At 41.7% G+C, this 18,896-nt stretch overlaps 1 protein-coding gene and 1 pseudogene across 1 annotated transcript; both read left to right on the forward strand.

The window, feature by feature from the left end:
- The first annotated feature begins 77 nt into the window (after nt 1-77).
- On the forward strand, nt 78-17,267 carry LOC137721522 (cathecol O-methyltransferase 1-like). Its single transcript, XM_068460616.1, has 4 exons — nt 78-593; nt 16,151-16,461; nt 16,727-16,791; nt 16,888-17,267. Exons 1-4 carry the CDS (start codon nt 190-192, stop codon nt 17,182-17,184), a joined length of 1,077 nt encoding a protein of 358 aa, XP_068316717.1. The 5' UTR covers nt 78-189; the 3' UTR covers nt 17,185-17,267.
- A 348-nt stretch (nt 17,268-17,615) lies between these two features.
- LOC137719763 (caffeic acid 3-O-methyltransferase-like) overlaps nt 17,616-18,896 on the forward strand; it is a 6,371-nt pseudogene continuing 5,090 nt past the window's right edge.

Consider the following 18,896-nt stretch of genomic DNA (forward strand, 5'->3'; position numbering starts at 1 on the left):
TATCCAAATGAAAGAGTAATGAATGGTTGTCCATCTCCAAAACTTTGAGAGAGCAGAATCTCCACTTTCCATTGCAAATCAAACCCCTCCAAAATTACAAACTCAAGAACAAGGATAAAGTTGTAGCTTTATATACTGAGAAGATAAGTAAACACATTCAAGTGACATTATCACAATACAAATATTCCAATGGCCCTGCAGCTAGAAGAAGAGGAAAACTTCTGCTATGCCACGCAGCTAGTGTTTTCTTCTGTTCTGTCCATGTCTATGCAATCAGCAATCGAGCTAGGCGTTTTCGACATCATAGCGAAAGCCGGTCCTGGTGCCAAACTCTCTTCATCAGAGATTGCAGGTCATATCGGCAGAGGCACCAGGAACTCAGAGGCACCGATGATGTTGGATCGTATTCTAAGGCTCCTTGCCAGCCACTCTATTCTCAGCTGCTCTGCTGCTGCTAATGAAGAAGATGGGTCTGATCCTCAGCGGCTCTACAGCCTTGGCCCTGTGTCCAACTACTTTGTGACTAATGAAGATGGTGTTTCTTTGGGTCCCTTGATGGCATTGATTCAAGACAAGGTCTTCCTAGACAGCTGGTATTTTTACTACTACGTACTCTCTTGCGCTTACTAATTAAACATTGTCTTAACCCTTCTCTTTTTGTTCATTTATATTTTGTTTTAGTAAAATTATTAGAAATAATTTGAGCAATGGTTCCGAAATTTAGTTTAATTAGAATTTGGTCTTTAATTAAATATATGTGAGTGTTGGTCTCCGACCATTTTAGAGTGAAAATCAATTATTATTTTGAATAACTCTATTAGAACTTCGTTCCTTTTTTGGGTGTTTGTACCATACTTGACCAATCCCAAAACTACTAAGCACCGGTCAACAGCATACCGTCAAGGATCCACAAGACCTTTCCTCCAACCAGGAGGCCAATCACAACACGACACATGTCGGTATCAGAGGCCAATCATAGCGTGACACGTGTCGATATCAGAGGCCAATCACAACACGACACGTGTCAATGTCAAAACAAAGCTAGAAACTCTCTTCTATAAAAGGGGATCATTCTCCCACAATAATCCCTAATATCATTTGTACTAAACCATTTACTAGAACTCACTAAAAGAGAGCTTGAACCTATGTATTTGTGTAAACCCTTCACAACTAATGAGAACTCCTTTAGTCCATGGACGTAGCCAATCTGGGTGAACCACGTAGATTTTGTGTTATTTGCTTCCCTGTCTTTATTCATTTACATACTTATCCACACTAATGACCAGAGCAATCTAGCGAAGGTCACAAACTTGACACTTTCTGTTGTACCAAAGTCCTCGCCGATTTTGTGCATCAACATTTGGCGCCGTCGGTGGGAATCGCACTTATTCCTACTCTCTCCAGCTTTGTCAAGCTGGTTTCCACCATTCACACACTTTCTTTCGACCAGGCACCCCTCTCCAACATGGGGAGTGAAGGGAGCCACAACACGCAGAACGACACCCCTCTCGCACTTAGTGCAAAGCAACGAAAGAAAGAACGAAAAAGGTTTGCTCTTCAGGCTAAAGTCGATGAGCTAGAGGCTCAGAACAACAAGATAGCGATAAAGAATGAGATCCTCCAGGAGCAGTATGAGAAGCTCTTCGGAATGCTCCATGAAGCTAGGCATACTCAAACACACGAACTCATCACCCCCAGGGAAGTCAACCACTACCTGGGTGCCCCCCAACACAGGGGATCACCTGCCTTCAACATGGATATCCTTAATGGGGAGTGAGTTACTCATAAAGGTGTTGATCAACATGAGACCTCTCTTGACCTAGCTGCTTCAACCCGAAGCAAAAGAAGTGGAGGAAGGCACCTTCTTGCAAAAGGAGTAGAAGGATCAAAAGCCGTTTATCGCGACTGTCGGGATTTCCTGAGGCAACGTCGAGAGAACCCCATCCACATAAGTTCGAAGGTCAATAATCCAAGGGTTTCTGAAAGGTTCGGTCCTCTTCCATGCCCCAAGCCAATTGCCAATCTAGGGAATGAGCGACATGTCCTAGAGGAATATGAAGGTACAGGGACTCAGGGGCATTTCGACAGGCTCGCCCTGGAAGTCAGTACAGTGAGTCCAAAGAAACATCCCATGCCCTTGACCAAGCTTTCCTACTTCCAAGAGGAGATGAAAACTTACGGAAGAAGAATCCAGCAGTACCTGACTCCACTCAGGACCCCCTTGTCTTACAACTCCTTGAGGAAGTAAACAAGTTGAAGGCCGAACGTCAGGCCGAAATACCTGACTGGAACCAACCTAGGCCTGGCCCTCTTACAAGGAGGATCTTCGACCCCCCCTCCAAGCAAAGACAAAGCAGAAGCTTGGCTTACAACTCTACACTGGAAGGGAGGACCCGATTGAACACCTTAACCTCTTTGAGTCCACCATGGCATACCGGATGCACACTAACGAAGAACGCTGTCTTCTCTTCCCCTCTACCCTCTCTGGCAGAGCTCTAAATTGGTATTTTCGTCTTCCACCTGAGACAGTAGACTCATTTGAGGAACTAAAGAAACTATTTGTCTCTCAACACATCTTCCAGATAGATCGCTTGCATTCCGCAGATGACTTGTACACTATTTGCCAGAAACCGGATGAGTCGCTACGAAAGTATGCCGGCCGCTTCAGCCATGAGTATTCTCACTGCGCTAAGGCAGATGATAAAACTGCCCTTAAAGCCTTCACGGCAGGCCTACGCGACTGTTTCTTCAAGTACATGATCAATGCTAACACTTGGAAGACTTACTCTGAGGTAATGGCACAAGCTTATAACCATGCCTCCGTCGAGGCAAGGGCATATCAAGGGAAACCCCCTATAGCCATCCCTTATCAGCAAATGGGGAGTGGAAGCCAAATCCAACCGAATGAGAAGACCTCAACCTTCCAAACAGCAGCGACGCTTCCCCCTGCCCTACTTAATACCTCGCCAAGTCAACAGGCGTATCATTCTCAGGGCAAGAGGAAAGATTTTCATCCTCACCAGTCTCACTTTAATAAAAAAAAGTAAAGGGCACTATCGCGATAACCAAAGGTATCACCACGATAATACGCGCCCCCAGGCGGTCAATGCAGTAGGCCAAACACGTGTCAAGAATGGTCCTACCCTGAGGTATGAGACATACACACCTTTGAATGCCACATGCACGGCCATTTACCCCAATATAGCTCACTTGATACCAAAGCCAAGGTCGAGGGAGCCAGATTTCAAGTCCACGAAGAACACTGGCATGTTTTGTGGTTACCACGAGTATAATGGCCATAACGGCAAGAAATGTATCACCCTCCGTGATCATATTGAAACTTTGGCACATGAAGGAAAAATTGACCAATTCCTCCTTCACCCTCCAAGGGATAACCGCAACCAACGCCAAATGAATATGATATATTCCATAAGCGGTGGCACACCCATATCTGAATCTTTCAACAGGGCCATGAAAAACAATGAACGAACGTTGAAGCCTGGCCACCAAGTGTTTCACATGGAAGACATCAGGGGAGGCAAGTATCAAAAGCCTAACTGGGATCCAATATGTTTCTACCCTGAAGAAGAAAGAGGTATCATCTATCCTCACAACGACCCACTGATTGTGGAGGCTCACATAGCCAACTTTGATGTACGACGAATCCTGGTAGACACAGGGGCGTCAGTCAAAATCATGTTTGCTGAAGCTTTCAAAACACTTAATGTAGCTGAACACTTGCTCGATCACTCGGTTTCTCCTCTGATAAGCTTCTCTGGTGATGTCGTGCAACCTTTAGGGAGCGTACATTTACCCTTCACCATTGGTACAGGCCCGTACACAGCCACCATCACCACTAACTTCTTGGTGGTCGACTGCCCAACGGCATACAATGTCATCTTTGGGCGCACAGGCATTAATGATCTCAAGGCCATGGTATCCACGCATATGTTGTTGATGAAATTTCCAACCCCCTATGGCAATGGTTACATCAGAGGAGATCAACTTAGTGCACGATTATGTTACAACACCTCAGTCAAGCAACAACAATTGCATGTACCCAAAGAGACACTCTCTATACATGACCAAGTTATCAAGACCAGCTCGGATAAAGCCAACTTAAATATTCACGGTGGTAACAACCAACCCGACGATCCTCGAGATGACTCTTTCACCCAGCAAGAACAACCTGCTGAAGAGTTGGAGAAGGTCTCTATCTCAAAAGATTATCCAGATCGCATAGTGAAGATTGGCACCACTTTGTCACCACCCATTCGGTTGGCATTGATCTCTTTTTTGCAAGAGAACACTGAAGTCTTCGCTGGTCATACAAGGACATGCCAGGCATCTCTCCCGATATCATCTGTCATCGCTTGAGTATTGATCCCAAGACCAAGCCGGTGAGACAGATGCGAAGATCTTATGATGCTAAACGATATGAAGCAATAAAGGTAGAAGTTGAAAAACTTAAAAGCATAGGCTTCATCCGTGAAGTCAATTATCCAACATGGGTAGCAAATGTGGTCCTTGTTCAGAAAAATCCGACCAAGGAAAGTCTCTTGCTTCAAAAGATTTTATAGAGAATGTGTGTCGACTACACCGACTTAAACAAAGGATGCCCGAATGATAGCTTTCCTTTTCCTCTCATTGATAGATTTGTAGACTCTACAGCAGGGTGTGAACTCTTGAGCTTCATGGATGCTTACTCAGGGTACAATCAAATCCTCATGAATCCTTCGGACTAAGAACACACGGCCTTCACCACTGATAGAAGGCTATATTGCTATAAATCATGCCATTCGGCCTAAAGAATGCAGGGGTGACTTATCAAAGATTAGTCAATTCAATGTTCGCTGAACAGATTAGGAAAAGCATGGAAGTTTATGTTGATGATATGTTAGTCAAAAGCAAACATGTTGACCAACACATTGCCAACTTGTCTGAAACCTTCTCCATCCTGAAGAAGTATCGAATGAGGTTGAACCCCAACAAATGCACTTTCGGTGTGGGCTCTGGAAAATTCTTGGGCTTCATGATTAGCCAACGAGGCATTGAAGCTAACCCCGAGAAGATCAAAGCAATCATGGACATGAAAGAACCAGTAACCTCAAAAGATATCCAGAGCCTTACCGGTAAGGTGGCAGCCTTGACCAGGTTCATTTCTAAGGCCACAGACAAATGCGCTCCTTTTTTCAAAGCACTTAAGGGAAGTAAGAAGTACATTACGTGGACCAATGAATGTGCCGAAGCATTTAAGAACCTCAAGGAGTACATGAGTAAAGCCCCTCTGCTTTCCAAACCTGAAGTTGGCGACACCCTAATTGTCTATTTATCTGTCTCAGCTTCAGCAGTTAGTTCAGTCATTATTCGTAGGGATGGTAGTATCAAACGACCTGTCTACTACGCTAGCAAAGCTCTACAAGATGCGGAGACACGATACTCCAACATTGAGAAATTAGCTCTAACATTAGTCATGTCTGCTCGGAAACTTCGCCACTACTTCCAAGCACACTCCATCATCGTGCTTACCAATCACCCCCTTCGACAAATACTTCAGAGTCCTAACACTTCTGGGCGAATGATTAAATGGGCCATAGCACTGGGAGAGTTTGACATCTCCTACCACTCAAAGCTAGCTGAAAAGGGCCAAGCAGTTGCAGATTTCATTGCCGAATTCACTTATCCCGTTAACATTTCTCCTACACCTGAGGCAGCGGCTTCATCACCCCTGGAAACCCGAAAGTTAGAACCAACACTCCCAGTATGGACTCTATATGTTGATGGCTCATCCAACCAACAGGGTTGTGGAGCAGGACTAGTCCTGATTACCCCCGACAAAGTGGCAATGGAGTATGCACTCCGCTTCAAATTCAAGGCGTCAAATAAGGAAGCCGAGTATGAGGCCCTTTTAGCAAGCTTACGTTTGGCCAATCACCTTGGAGTTAAACAAATTAATATCTTCAGTGACTCTCAATTAGTGGTTAACCAGGTCACAAACAACTTTGATGCTAAGGATAACTTCATGGCAGCGTATCTTGCGCAAACACAGCTTTTGCTCAAGCACTTCCACTACCAGATCACCCAAGTCCCTCGAGCGGCAAACAGTCATGTTGACGTTTTAGCTCGCCTCGCCTCAGCAGTGGAAGACAAGATTGGGAGAAAAATTCATGTCGAATTGTTGGCAACACCAAGCACCATGGTCACAGAAGTGTGCAACTTGCAATAGGAGGATAGCTAGACCACCCCAATTTACAAATTCCTTGTTCATGGCACTCTCCCAAATGATAAAGTCCAAGCTAAATAGATTCAATACAAGTATACCCGCTACCTGATCATTAATGACTAACTCTACAAGCGAGGTTTCAAACTACCATACTTACAGTGCCTCACACCTGCGGAAGCGGAAATTGTCCTTCGAGAAATACATGAAGGAGTCTGCGGATATCATGCTGGATCTCAATCCCTAGCACACAAGGCTTTTCACCAAGGATATTACTGGCCAACATTCCACCAAGATGCCATCAGAATATCCCGCTCATGTGATAAGTGTCAACGCTACGCGACTATTCATCACTCCCCTCCCGAGCCTCTTACTCCTATGATCAGCCCTTGGCCCTTCGCCCAATGGGGACTTGATTTGATTGGCCCAATGCCTGCAGGAAAGGGCAAGGTCCGCTATGCAATCGTTGCAGTTGATTACTTCACAAAGTGGGCCGAAGTAGAACCATTGGCAACCATTACTGAGGCAAAAATAGAAGACTTCGTATGGAAGAACATCCTTTGCAGATTTGGCATTCCTAATGCGATAGTCACGGACAATGGGCGACAGTTTGACAACAAAAAGTTCAGGATGTTCTGTTCTAAGTTCAACATCAACTTATGTTTTGCCTCCCCAGCTCATCCCCAGTCTAACGGACAAGTTGAGGCCATCAGCAAAATAATCAAGCGCACTTTGAAAACCAGCTTGGACAAGGCTAAAGGTTGTTGGCCAGAATTTGTACCCTAAGTTCTTTGGTCATACCGCACTTCATATCGGACTTCAACAGGAGAAACTCCATTCTCACTTGTCTTTGGTACAGAGGCTGTTGTCCCAGTTGAACTTGAGTAAGCAACGTTCCGAGTTCAGAACTACATGCAAAGTGAAAATGACAAACAACTGACCCTCAACTTGGATCTAGTCGAGGAACACAGAAACCAGGCTCACTTGAGGAATGTCGCCTACAAGCAGCGCATCTCCAACTACTATGACTCAAGAGTCAAACCTCGCTCTTTCAAAGTGGGGGACTGGGTATTGAAGAAAAGGCTACTCTGCGACAGAGTCCTGAGTGAATGGACATTTAGCCCAAATTGGGATAGACCGTTTAAAGTTATTGGCATCAGTCGCCCTGGTTCTTACAAGCTCAGGAACTCCGATGGCAAGACCCTTGGCCATCCATGGAACGCTGATCACTTGAAGTACTATTACAAGTAAACTTACATTGTACAAGTGTTGAGCTACGGCCATTCGGCATCCTATGTAATGAAGGTCATTTGGCATCAATTCAATAAAGAGGTTATTTAGACAACCTGGTCCTAACTCCCTTACATCCCTATCACTGAAACGCTCAGGTTTGAAGCTTCAACACGAATGCTTACAACATGAAATAAAGTCTATATATATGTCAACATGACTTATATTCAAACAAGGGATCTATTCAAACATAACCAAACATTCATCAATGATAGTACAAATACTTGGCAAATAACAACAAAACGCACAGTACAAGGTTGCAAACATACACAAACAAAAAACCCTCAGCCTTATAACATGGCACATGCCAGACAAATAATAAACTAGTACATCCAGAGTACATGGCACATGCCACACAAACAACAAACTAGTACATTCAAAATACATGCAGAAAAAAAAGGCATTATGAGTCACCCTCATCTGAGACCGAACCCTTGACAATATCACTCTGCATTTTAACCGCATCGCCATCGCCACCATCCTCGGTATCTCCAGAACCATCCTCACTCTCCTGAGACTGCTCACCAACACTAGCCTCATTATCAGAGTCATCCTCACTACTAGGACGAAGGCTTCACCTCTTTGTCGGTACTCATCCATCTCATCACGGTACTTTTGGATAATGCTTCCATTATCGTAACGCTCAAAGACGGCCATCCATTTCCTTTTCTCAAAATTAGCCGCCCGGATGCAGTGAGGTTTAAAAGCATCTTGAAAGGCCTGGGAACCTAAGAACTCCTGCACGGCAGCATCCCTCTCAGTTGGGATACTCCTATTTAGCTTAGAAACTTCAACCAAGGCACTATCCAACTCCCCTTTCACCTTGGAAACTTCAAGGATAGTAGTCTCCAACTGTTTCTTAGTCCCCTCCAGTTGTTTCTTAAGCCTCACATTCTTACCATTTCGCCTCTTCAAACTCTCAAAGTGTTGATCTTTGAGGCGGATGGCCTCAGCCAAAGCTTTGCTCGTTTTTCTAGCATCATTCACAAGCTGGTTATTCTCTTTAAACTTTTCCTTATACCGCTCGACCTCTCGTAATCTGTCGTCGTACTCAGTCATGACCTACATGACAAGATGATCGTCACTACCAAGAAAAAGAGGGAAGAAAATAAAGAAATGACAGAATAACACTTACATAAGAAGATAGCCTCATCATCCGGTCACGATCTGATTCATTCTCATCGAGCGGCTCGCCAAGCTCGTCAACAGTGGATCAACATCCTGCCAAGCAATTATTGACATACCTAAAACTACTTAGCTGCATGGCAACCTTCAAATCCTTCCAATGGATGCTGCCAACCTCTTCCTTATACTTCCTCTTACGGTTGGAGCTAGGGTCACCTTCTTGGTCAGTGGACTTCATAGTTGGAGGAAATATGGGCTCGATGGTAGGAAAATGAGGCAACAGCACACCCGATAGCCTCAGCTTCAGCTCTTTTTGAGGCAGTGATCTTGAAGACCTCCTCTTGCGACTTAGGTCTAGGGGCTAGCCTCACCCGGTGTTTATGAGCTCCCTTGTGAAACAAAATTTCATCTACAAGAACTAACATGGGTGCTTTCCCTTTATTGGTGCTAGTCCCCCCTTTCTTGCTCACTTTCTCCACTGAACAAGAAAAATCAAAGTAAAGAATGCAACTTTGTAAAAGAAAAAGGGGGCAAAATGAAGGATACAACTTACTTGCTCGTCTCTGGCACTCCGACATTAGGGGTTGGAAACCGTACTTTCGAAACAAAGGTCGTAGCTTGCCCAAATGTCTATCCTCCTTAGGCACCCTTAACACCTTCTCTACATCAGCCAATTCCCATCCAGACAATTTAATGTTGCCTCGAGTTACTACATGAAGGAAAATGTTAGACGTAAGAAGAAACTACAACAAATAGCAAACAATGCGAACAATGGATACATTACAACCTACAGTCTGGAAGTGAGTAAGAACACATCGCTCAGGCGTGACACCCCTAACATGCTCCCAATCATCATAAAGAAAGCACCAACGATTTTTCCAAGTGCAGTATGCCTTTTTCTTACCAAAGACAATACGCTCTCTCTCACTCCGACATGCACACTCGGCATATCCTGGGCATGCTTTCATTGGGCGCATCTTATAGCAGTAGCGCCACTGATGGAATGAAGGCTCACCTAACCCACATTCCATCCAAATAATATAAAACCCGATCAAGGTATCCCAAAAACCAGGATTGAGTTGCCCAAGCGCATATCCAATGAAAGATAGCATTCGTTGCAACCAATGGTGCAAAGGCAACTTCACCCCTAAGGTCAATAATATTTTAGTATAGAACATGATATGACCCTTGGGCGGTTCAGAAGGCAATTATTCATGATGTACCAAACGCATTCCTACACTGCGAGGGATACTACATGACTGCCTTAGAGCTTTAAGCTCTCTTTCGCTATCTAACAAGTTTTTCTCTAAAAGGTCCGCTGTGAACTCAAAGCGAAATATGGGTATGGCGTCAAAAACAACCCCCTCACCCACTGACATGAAGGAGGAAAAACCAATATTGGCTAAAGTTTGACAATTGCAAAAATCATCCAACGTTTCTTTGGTACAAGACTCCAACAAAGGCCCTGAAGACTCCAACATTGCAAGCTCAAACCTAGAGCTAGAGCTAGGGGAGTCCTCATCACTAGGACTTCCAGACTTTGACATCTACAACAAACAGAAACAAACTCTATCACTACATGAAAGATCGAAACATAAGGAAGTTCCTAGGGCATGAAGAAAAAGCTCAACCAGTTCATCATGTTCTTAAACAAATACATGAACACTTAAACAATTCAACTAGAATGAAAGCATGCGATCGAGTGGAGAAGATTACCAACCTGAAGATGATGCAAAGCAATGTCAGAATCCCTCTCAACTAGAGAACACTCTATCTTCCAAAATTACTACAAAACAAGCAAATAAAGGCAAGTTCAAGAGTGAAGACTTATCCTTCTTATATAAGTTCAACAAGACCAAACAAATTCAAAATTCAAATTCAAACCATGAGAAAGTCCCACATGGAACTTCCACAAGCTAGGAAATTTCAAACTTCAAATTTTTTGTTTCCCCCATTCTTATAAAAAAAAAAAAAAAGGGAAACGCAATAACTTCATCAATGGAAGACAACAACAATTCTCAAAAGCTTCACACACTCTTGATCAAGATAGTGTGAAGCAAAATAAATTTATGGTGCCAACAAAAGCTTCAACAAGTAAAGGGCAACAACAAATGTCAAAAGCCTTACACACTCTTGATCAAGATAGTGTTAAGCAAAACCAACTTATGGTGCCAACAAAAGCTTCAACAAGTGAAGGGCAACTACAATCTCAAAAGCTTCACACACTCTTGATCAAGATAGTGTGAAGCAAAATCAATTTATGGTGCCCTACAAAGCTTTAACACAAAAGCTTCACCTACAAAGTTTCAACATCAAACAAAGCTTCATCAATGGAGAGCAACTACAATTCTCAAAAGCTTCACACACTCTTGATCAAGATAGTGTGAAGCAAAATCAATTTATGGTGCCCAACAAAGCTTCAACACAAAAGCTTCACCTATAAAGTTTCAACACAAGAGCTTCACCTACAAAGTTTCAACACAAGAGCTTCACCTACAAAGCTTCAATACAAAAGCTTCAACTACAAAGCTTCAACACAAAAGCTTCAACACCAAAGCTTCAACTCTCAACTACAAAGCTTCAACACCAAAGCTACAAAAGCTTCAACACTAAAGCTTCAACTCTCAACTACAAAGCTTCAACACCAAAGCTTCACTACAAAGGTTCAACTCTTAACTACAAAGCTTCAACACAAAAACTTCAACACCAAAGTTTCACCTACAAAGGTTCAACTCTCAACTACAAAGCTTCAACACAAAAGCTTCACCTATAAAGCTTCAACACAAAAGCTTCAACACCAAAGCTTCAACACCAAAACTTCACCTACAAAGCTTCAACACAAAAGCTTCACCTACAAAGCTTCAACACTAAAGCTTCAACACAAAAGCTTCAACACCAAAGCTTCAACACTAAAGCTTCAACACAAAAGCTTCAACACCAAAGCTTCAACACAAAAGCTTCACCTACAAAGCTTCAACACAAAAGCTTCAACACCAAAGCTTCAACACAAAAGCTTCACCTACAAAGCTTCAACACAAAAGCTTCAACACCAAAACTTCACCTACAAAACTTCAACATCAAAACTTCACCCATTAAAAAATAAAAATAATAATAAATAAATAAATAAATTTCAAAAATTCAAAAAAATAAGAATTAAAAATTAAAAATTAAAAATTCGAAAATTAAAAAAAAATCAAAAACTCAAAAAATCAAAAAAAAAAAAAAAAAAAAAAAAAAAACCCTAGGCCTCCCCTTCTTTGGGCCTAACAACTTTCATACCAAATATATATGAATGAGGAGTTCTAGGCAACCACCTAGAAAGAAAAATGGTGAAGTTTTGTTTGGAAAATTACCTACTAGCAAGACATCTCCCTCGTTAACTCCCTCGACCGGAGACTTGGGGGACTCCTACCATATACCACTACACCTTGGTACTCAGAAATTTCACGACTACTCAGTACCTTGGATTTTTCAAGTCCCCAACCGAGAAGTTTTCCTCACTCAAGAAATTAAGGGAGCACTACTTCAACCTACAGGGTCCACCCATGAAGTTTCAACATGTAAACTTCAACAAAATAAAAAATTCAAAGAACTTAGTGAAGGATACCTTAATGTATTTAACACAACACCGCGAATGAAGTAAAGCTTATTTATTGATATCTTCGATAAATTACAAATATGTGCATACACATGAATCAAAACAAACAAATAGGAGGGCACCTTCACAAAGGCTGCTCAGGAGAAGTCTCAACACTCGGCAAAGTCCCAGAAATAGGAGGCATCGGAGGGTGATTATTTTGAGCCTCAGTACTGGGCAGAACACCAGAAAGATGAGGCACCAGAGGTTGATCATTTGGAGCTTCAGTATGTGGTATAGCCCCAGAGGACGAAGGCAACAAATGTCTTTCGAACAAACTTACAAACCTCTGATGATCATTTAAAATCTGACCCTCGGATTCCTGTAACTGGTCAAGCTTTCTCTTCATGGTTGTAGCATAGCTATGTGCGAGCATGTGCAACTGTCTATTCTCGTGCTTAAGCCCTCTGATCTCCTGTTTGAGACTTATCACTTCAGCCGCCAATGATTCAACTTGGCGGGTTCGAGCAAATAGGCGTTGGCCATATTAGACACAGAACCTGCACATTGAACACTGAAAGCTAGAGAATCCTTAACAGCCAACTCATCGGATCGTTTGGAAAATAGTCTGTTGTCTTAGGGAGTAAGAAGATCCTTAGCCACCACCACAGCGGTCATATCATTATTCATCACAGAGTCCCCAATAGTAAAGGGACCAGTAGGAGATAAGAAGGATGGGCGCCATATGTTATCTTGAGGAGACATGGTTACCTCTTCTACAGCATTCAAGTCTAAACGACGGTCGGAGGGGCCAGACATTCTCAGAAAAGATGAAGAAAAAAATGAAGTACAGTAAGTCTCAGAAGTACGAAGATAAGGAAAAAATTCCTACAAGCAATAACTTTTAGAATGAACTCCTTGAACTTAATTGGTGCTTCTATAAAAAAAAGAGCTAGATCTTCAATAGGGCTGCTTGTTCAAAAATCGAAGAGGCACCACTCTCCAAATTTCGAGAAGCAGATTTCCTGGGTTAAAATTTATTAGCAATCTCCACACGCGACATCAGTTCCTCGGATACCAAGGACAACTTTGCCAAAGAACTCTGACAAAGTTAAGACAAGTAAATGTTGAAGGCCCAGTTACCCTACTATTACCCACAAGGATAAAGGAATAGCACCACTGCTTGATTATTGGAAAATCCTTATGTGTGTCAACCTCTGTGCTCCGTGGCAAAGAAGACTTGCAAAAATGCCCAACCTTTCTTCACATCTGAGAAAACACTCCTAACAGGATTGCTTGCCCAGAAATCGAAAAGGCACTACTCTCCGAATCTCGAGAACCATATCCCCAACAAGATTGCTTACTCAGAAATCGAAGAGGCACCGCTCCCCGAACTTCGAGAAGTCGGATTTCATTGGATAAAATTTGTCCACAATTCTCACACGCAACATCAACTTTCTGGATACCACAAACCACTTTTTCAAAGTGCTCTGACAAAGTTAAAACACGTGAACCTTGCAGCAACCACTACATTGCTTTGACCGAGAAGGGTAAAAGAACAGCATTACCACTCGCTGTTGGGACAATTCCTATATATGTCGACCTTCCTGGTTATGGCCTTCATCCTCCACAGCCAGGCAGACTTGCCAAACAAAAAAAAAATGATCAACCCTTCCTCACATCCGAAATGGCACTCCCAATCTAGCCTCTCGAAATACTCCGTTTTCGTCTTCTTTAATAATACCCATGCCAACCAGCCACATAAGAGCAAGAATATCTCATATCATCAGGTTTGAAAGCAAGAGTATCTCATATCATGCTTTTTCCCTGTCTTTTCCTTTGCCCTTGCTTTTACCTGCAGGACAAAGAGAAAGAATGAAATCAGTCGGAACCTGAAATCAAACTTCCGATCTAGAACTGATTGCCCGGAACCTTTGCCTGGTCGCTTGCCTAGCATTGCTCTCCAGTACTCATCCTCAACTGTTGTCAAGGTCATGAATTCCTTCGGCAAATACCTCATAACAGTTAGTACGATATTGGCTCTTTACACTGAAGCTGCCAAGCATTGATGAGTCACTGAGAAGTAGTGTTCTGAATGACCATTTAAATGCAAAGGTTGCGCACCATTTCTGATATACAAAAGATTGAAGCAAAAGGTTCAACGGCGAGTTAGAACAGATCACTACAGCATGACGCCCCTTCTTGTGGAACCACACAATCCAAATGGAAGAGTCTAAGTCAAATCCAATCTCGGCATCACTGCTCTAATTGAAGAGATCGATAAGCCTCAACAGCCTTTTGCTAGCACCGTCGTCGAAGAACAAAGCTTCACCATACCACATCTACTACTTTGTCAAACAGCAAAAGTATCTCATATCATCAGGATCGAACATACTCCAGGTCTGACGGACTTGTTTTGACCCTCAAATTCTGGAGTCGGCTCGCTCCTTTGGAGTAAACCAGAAAACCCTCCAGCCTAGTTCAAGAATACATCTGTGGAAAGTCAAGTACAACAAAGCACGTGCCGATTTGTCCGTCTTCTTCAAAAACAAGAGTACCTCATATCATCTCTTCTCCCTGTTTCTTCTCTTTATCCTTATTGCTGAATGAGAGACAGGGAGAATGAGTACAATCAGCCGGAACCCAAGATCAACCTACCGATCTGAGACTGATTGCTTGGAACCTTAATTGCTTACCTTGTCTGTCACCTCCTTATGCAGATCTCCTCGCTTAGAGACTTGGGGGACTCCTACTATATGGTTTGTATCGCACTTGACCAAACCCGAAACTACAAGTAAGCGTCAAATGAAAATGATACATTACCTTGTGCGTCAATGCCAACCAAAGATACCACTCCTGGATGAAGAAAAAGTACTTCCAAAAGAAGATGCTACATCTACTTACAAGACAGAAAAGGCAAGTGAAGGCAACATCACACTTCGGTACTTGGAAGTTTTGTGATTACTCAATGGTTTGGATCTTGCAAGTCCCCAACCAAGGAGCTTCCCTCACTCGGGAACTTAGGGGAGCACTGTTTGTACCATACTTGACCAATCCCGAAACTACTAAGCACCGGTCAACAGCATACCGTCAAGGATCCACAAGACTTTTCCTCCAACCAGGAGGCCAATCACAACATGACACATGTCGGTATCAGAGGCCAATCATAGCGCGACACATGTCGATATCAGAGGCCAATCACAACACGACACGTGTCAATGTCAAAACAAGGCTCGAAACTCTTTTCTATAAAAGGGGATCATTCTCCCACAATAATCCCTAATATCATTTGTACTAAACCATTCACTAGAACTCACTAAAAGAGAGCTTGAACCTATGTATTTGTGTAAACCCTTCACAACTAATGAGAACTCCTCTAGTCCGTGGACGTAGCCAATCTGGGTGAATCACGTACATCTTGTGTTATTTGCTTCCCTGTCTCTATTCATTTACATACTTATCCACACTAATGACCAGAGCAATCTAGCGAAGGTCACAAACTTGACACTTTCTGTTGTACCAAAATCCTCGCCGATTTTGTGCATCAACATTGGGTAACAAAAAAATCTAACTACTTAATACAAAGTAATAATAAATAAATAAATTGTCAGCACAAAAAAATACGAGAAATAATGCCGGCAAGCTATCTAGGGGTTTGCCTTCTCTTCTAGTCCGTCACTCATTTTTAGCCGGCTAATGATCCAACTCTTGTTAAATCGAGTAGTTTAAACTCATTTGGGAAATTTTCGTTTGTTTCATATCTGAAATCACTTGTAACTTATTTATTCACAACAAATTATAGAAATTTCCACATCAATCACGACTCATTGGTGAAAAAGTTTTGGTGTCTCTCTAGCTTTTTTCTGTTCTAATTAGCCTAATTAATAGTAATTTATCTTTTTAACTCTAACTTGAGTGGTATACATTGACATTGCTAGGTCCCAACTGAAAGATGCAGTTGTTGAAGGAGGAATTCCATTTAACAAGGTCCATGGGACGCATGCTTTTGAGTATCCAGGTTTAGACGCCAGGTTTAATCAAGTTTTCAACACAGCAATGTTTAACCACACCACTATTGTCATGAAGAAGATTCTTCATCTCTACAAGGGTTTTGAGAAACTTACCCAACTTGTTGACGTTGGTGGTGGTTTGGGAGTCACTCTTAGTCTAATCACTTCTAAACATCCTCATATTAAGGGTATCAATTACGACTTGCCTCATGTCGTAAAACATGCTCTTTCATATCCTGGTAAATTAATTTGATTCATAATACTTAGTTGGAAAGTGATTTCTACACACCTACCCTTTGCCTCTCACTTACCCTTTGCCTCTCACTATGCACTTATGTTTAGGCTTCATATTGAATAAAACATACAGAATCAAGAGACTCTAAATAAACAGCGGTGTACAAAAGAAGAAAATAGGCGTGCGAAAATCATTTTCCTTCTTAATTAGTTTTTTTTATATCTTATACCAGCCGTGCAACTTAAAATAGGAGTGAATTTATTTTGCAGGGGTGGAACATGTTGGAGGAGACATGTTTGCAAGTGTTCCATCTGGGGATGCCATTTTTATGAAGGTAATTTTTCAATTTCTCAAGCATTATTTTTTTTTTCCTTTTCAGTTTGAGGTCATGCAAACAATGGTTATAATGTATCTTTTGATAAATATGTAGTGGATACTTCATGATTGGAGTGACCAACATTGCCTAAAGCTGTTGAAAAATTGTTACAATGCTATTCCAGACGATGGGAAAGTGATCATCGTGGAAGCACTTCTTCCAGTGATGCCTGAGACTAGCACCGCCGTGAAGAGCACCTCCCAAATTGATGTGCTTATGATGACTCAAAACCCGGGAGGAAAGGAGCGGAGCCGAGAAGAGTTCATGGCTTTGGCAACTGGTGCAGGATTTACTGGCATTAAATATGAATGTTTTGTCTGCAATTTTTGGGTGATGGAGATCTTTAAGTAAACAACTGCCTCATGGAAGTGTAATTCTGGCCTCTTGCCCCATCAATAACAAAGGCACTGATGTAATTCATAATAAACTAAAAACACTTACCTTGAATGGAACCTCTGTCTGCAAGCACGATAGGTCTTTACTCTCATCACACCCTTCAATATTCGAAAGTCTTCTACTCTCTTCAATGTGGCCAGAATATGTTTTCTTTGGGGTTTAACCCCATGAACTGCGAAAACTTTGTATGTATTGTTTCAGCAGTCAAAACCTTTAATTTGGGTCGAAGAGACAATGCCTCTTAATCTTTACCTCAAGACTATCATATGCGATGAGACTACATGAATTTTTTTAGTCATGGACTCGCTCCTTAATTTTTGACAAGAGAGAATTCTGACTGTTTCGAATATGTTTGCATGATGTATTGTGCCACTATGATTCGAAACATGAAGATTGAACTTTATTTGAAATGTGATTCAGTGTTCATGTTATGAATTGTACAATGCTTTATTATTATTTTGTTGGACTATGTCTAGATGTGTGTTGGGATAAAAATAAATCAAGCTCATAATCATATCTCCGAAACACCTATGCATGCGAGCATGATCGGCAAAATATTTTTCTTAAAACATGAAGATTGAACTTTCATGTAATTTTTAGTGTAATTTTTAGTGTAATTTTATGTAATTTTTAGTGTAATTTTTTTAGTCATCGACTCGCACCTTAATTTTTTGCAAGAGAGATTTCTGACTGATTCGAATATGTTTGCATGATATATTGTGCCACTGTGATTCGAAACATGAAGATTGAACTTTCATGTAATTTTTAGTGTCAACAAATGTATCAATTTCATGCATATATCATTGAACAATAGATATCTAAAAGTTACTAATTGGTTCACATTTCATAGATTTATATTTATAGGTCCCAACAGAAAAATGCAAGTGTTGAAGCGGGAAGGCCATTTAAAAGGGCCCATGGCTCGCACCTCTTTTGAGTATACAGGCTCGGACCCGAGGTTTCATCAAGCTTTCCACACTGCAATGTTCAACTACGCTATTACTGTTATCAAGAAGATTCTTCAAATCTACAAGGGTTTTGAGCAACGTAACAAACTTGTTGATGTTGGTGGTGGTTTGGGTCACACTCTTAATCTAATCATTTCCAAATATTTTTATATTAAGGGTATCAATTACGACATGCTTCAGGTCATCAAATAGGTCTCTCCATATCCTGATACTTACAATTTAATATTACAGTTGTGAATTAATTTATTCTGTTTTTGTTCTTCTTTATTTTAATCACAATATATTTGTGCAGCATATGAATTGGGAGCCAATTCATTTTTTTCAGGTGTGGAATGTGTTGGAGGAGACATGTTTGAAAGTGTTCCAAAAGGGGATGCAATTATTATGAAGGTGATTTTTGAGTTCCTCATACATTATTTTTTAAATGTAACAACTCTATATATACACTTAATTTCTTCAATTTGATAAATATTTGTAGTGGATACTTCATGATTGGACTGATGCGCTGTTGAGAATCAATGTCAATTGTAGGTGAAGTAGGTGGATGTTGTAGGTGAAGTAAGTGTGTGAGGTTGGTGAAGTAAGTGGAGGTTGTAGGTGAAGTAGGTGGATGTTGTAGGTGAAGTAAGTGTGTGGTGTAGCTTTCATTTGGTTTGCTATAAATACCCAAGTCCTCAAGCATTGTATATCATCCAAGGA

The sequence above is a fragment of the Pyrus communis genome, chromosome 16 (assembly GCF_963583255.1).
Source record: "Pyrus communis chromosome 16, drPyrComm1.1, whole genome shotgun sequence".
NCBI lineage: Eukaryota > Viridiplantae > Streptophyta > Magnoliopsida > Rosales > Rosaceae > Pyrus > Pyrus communis.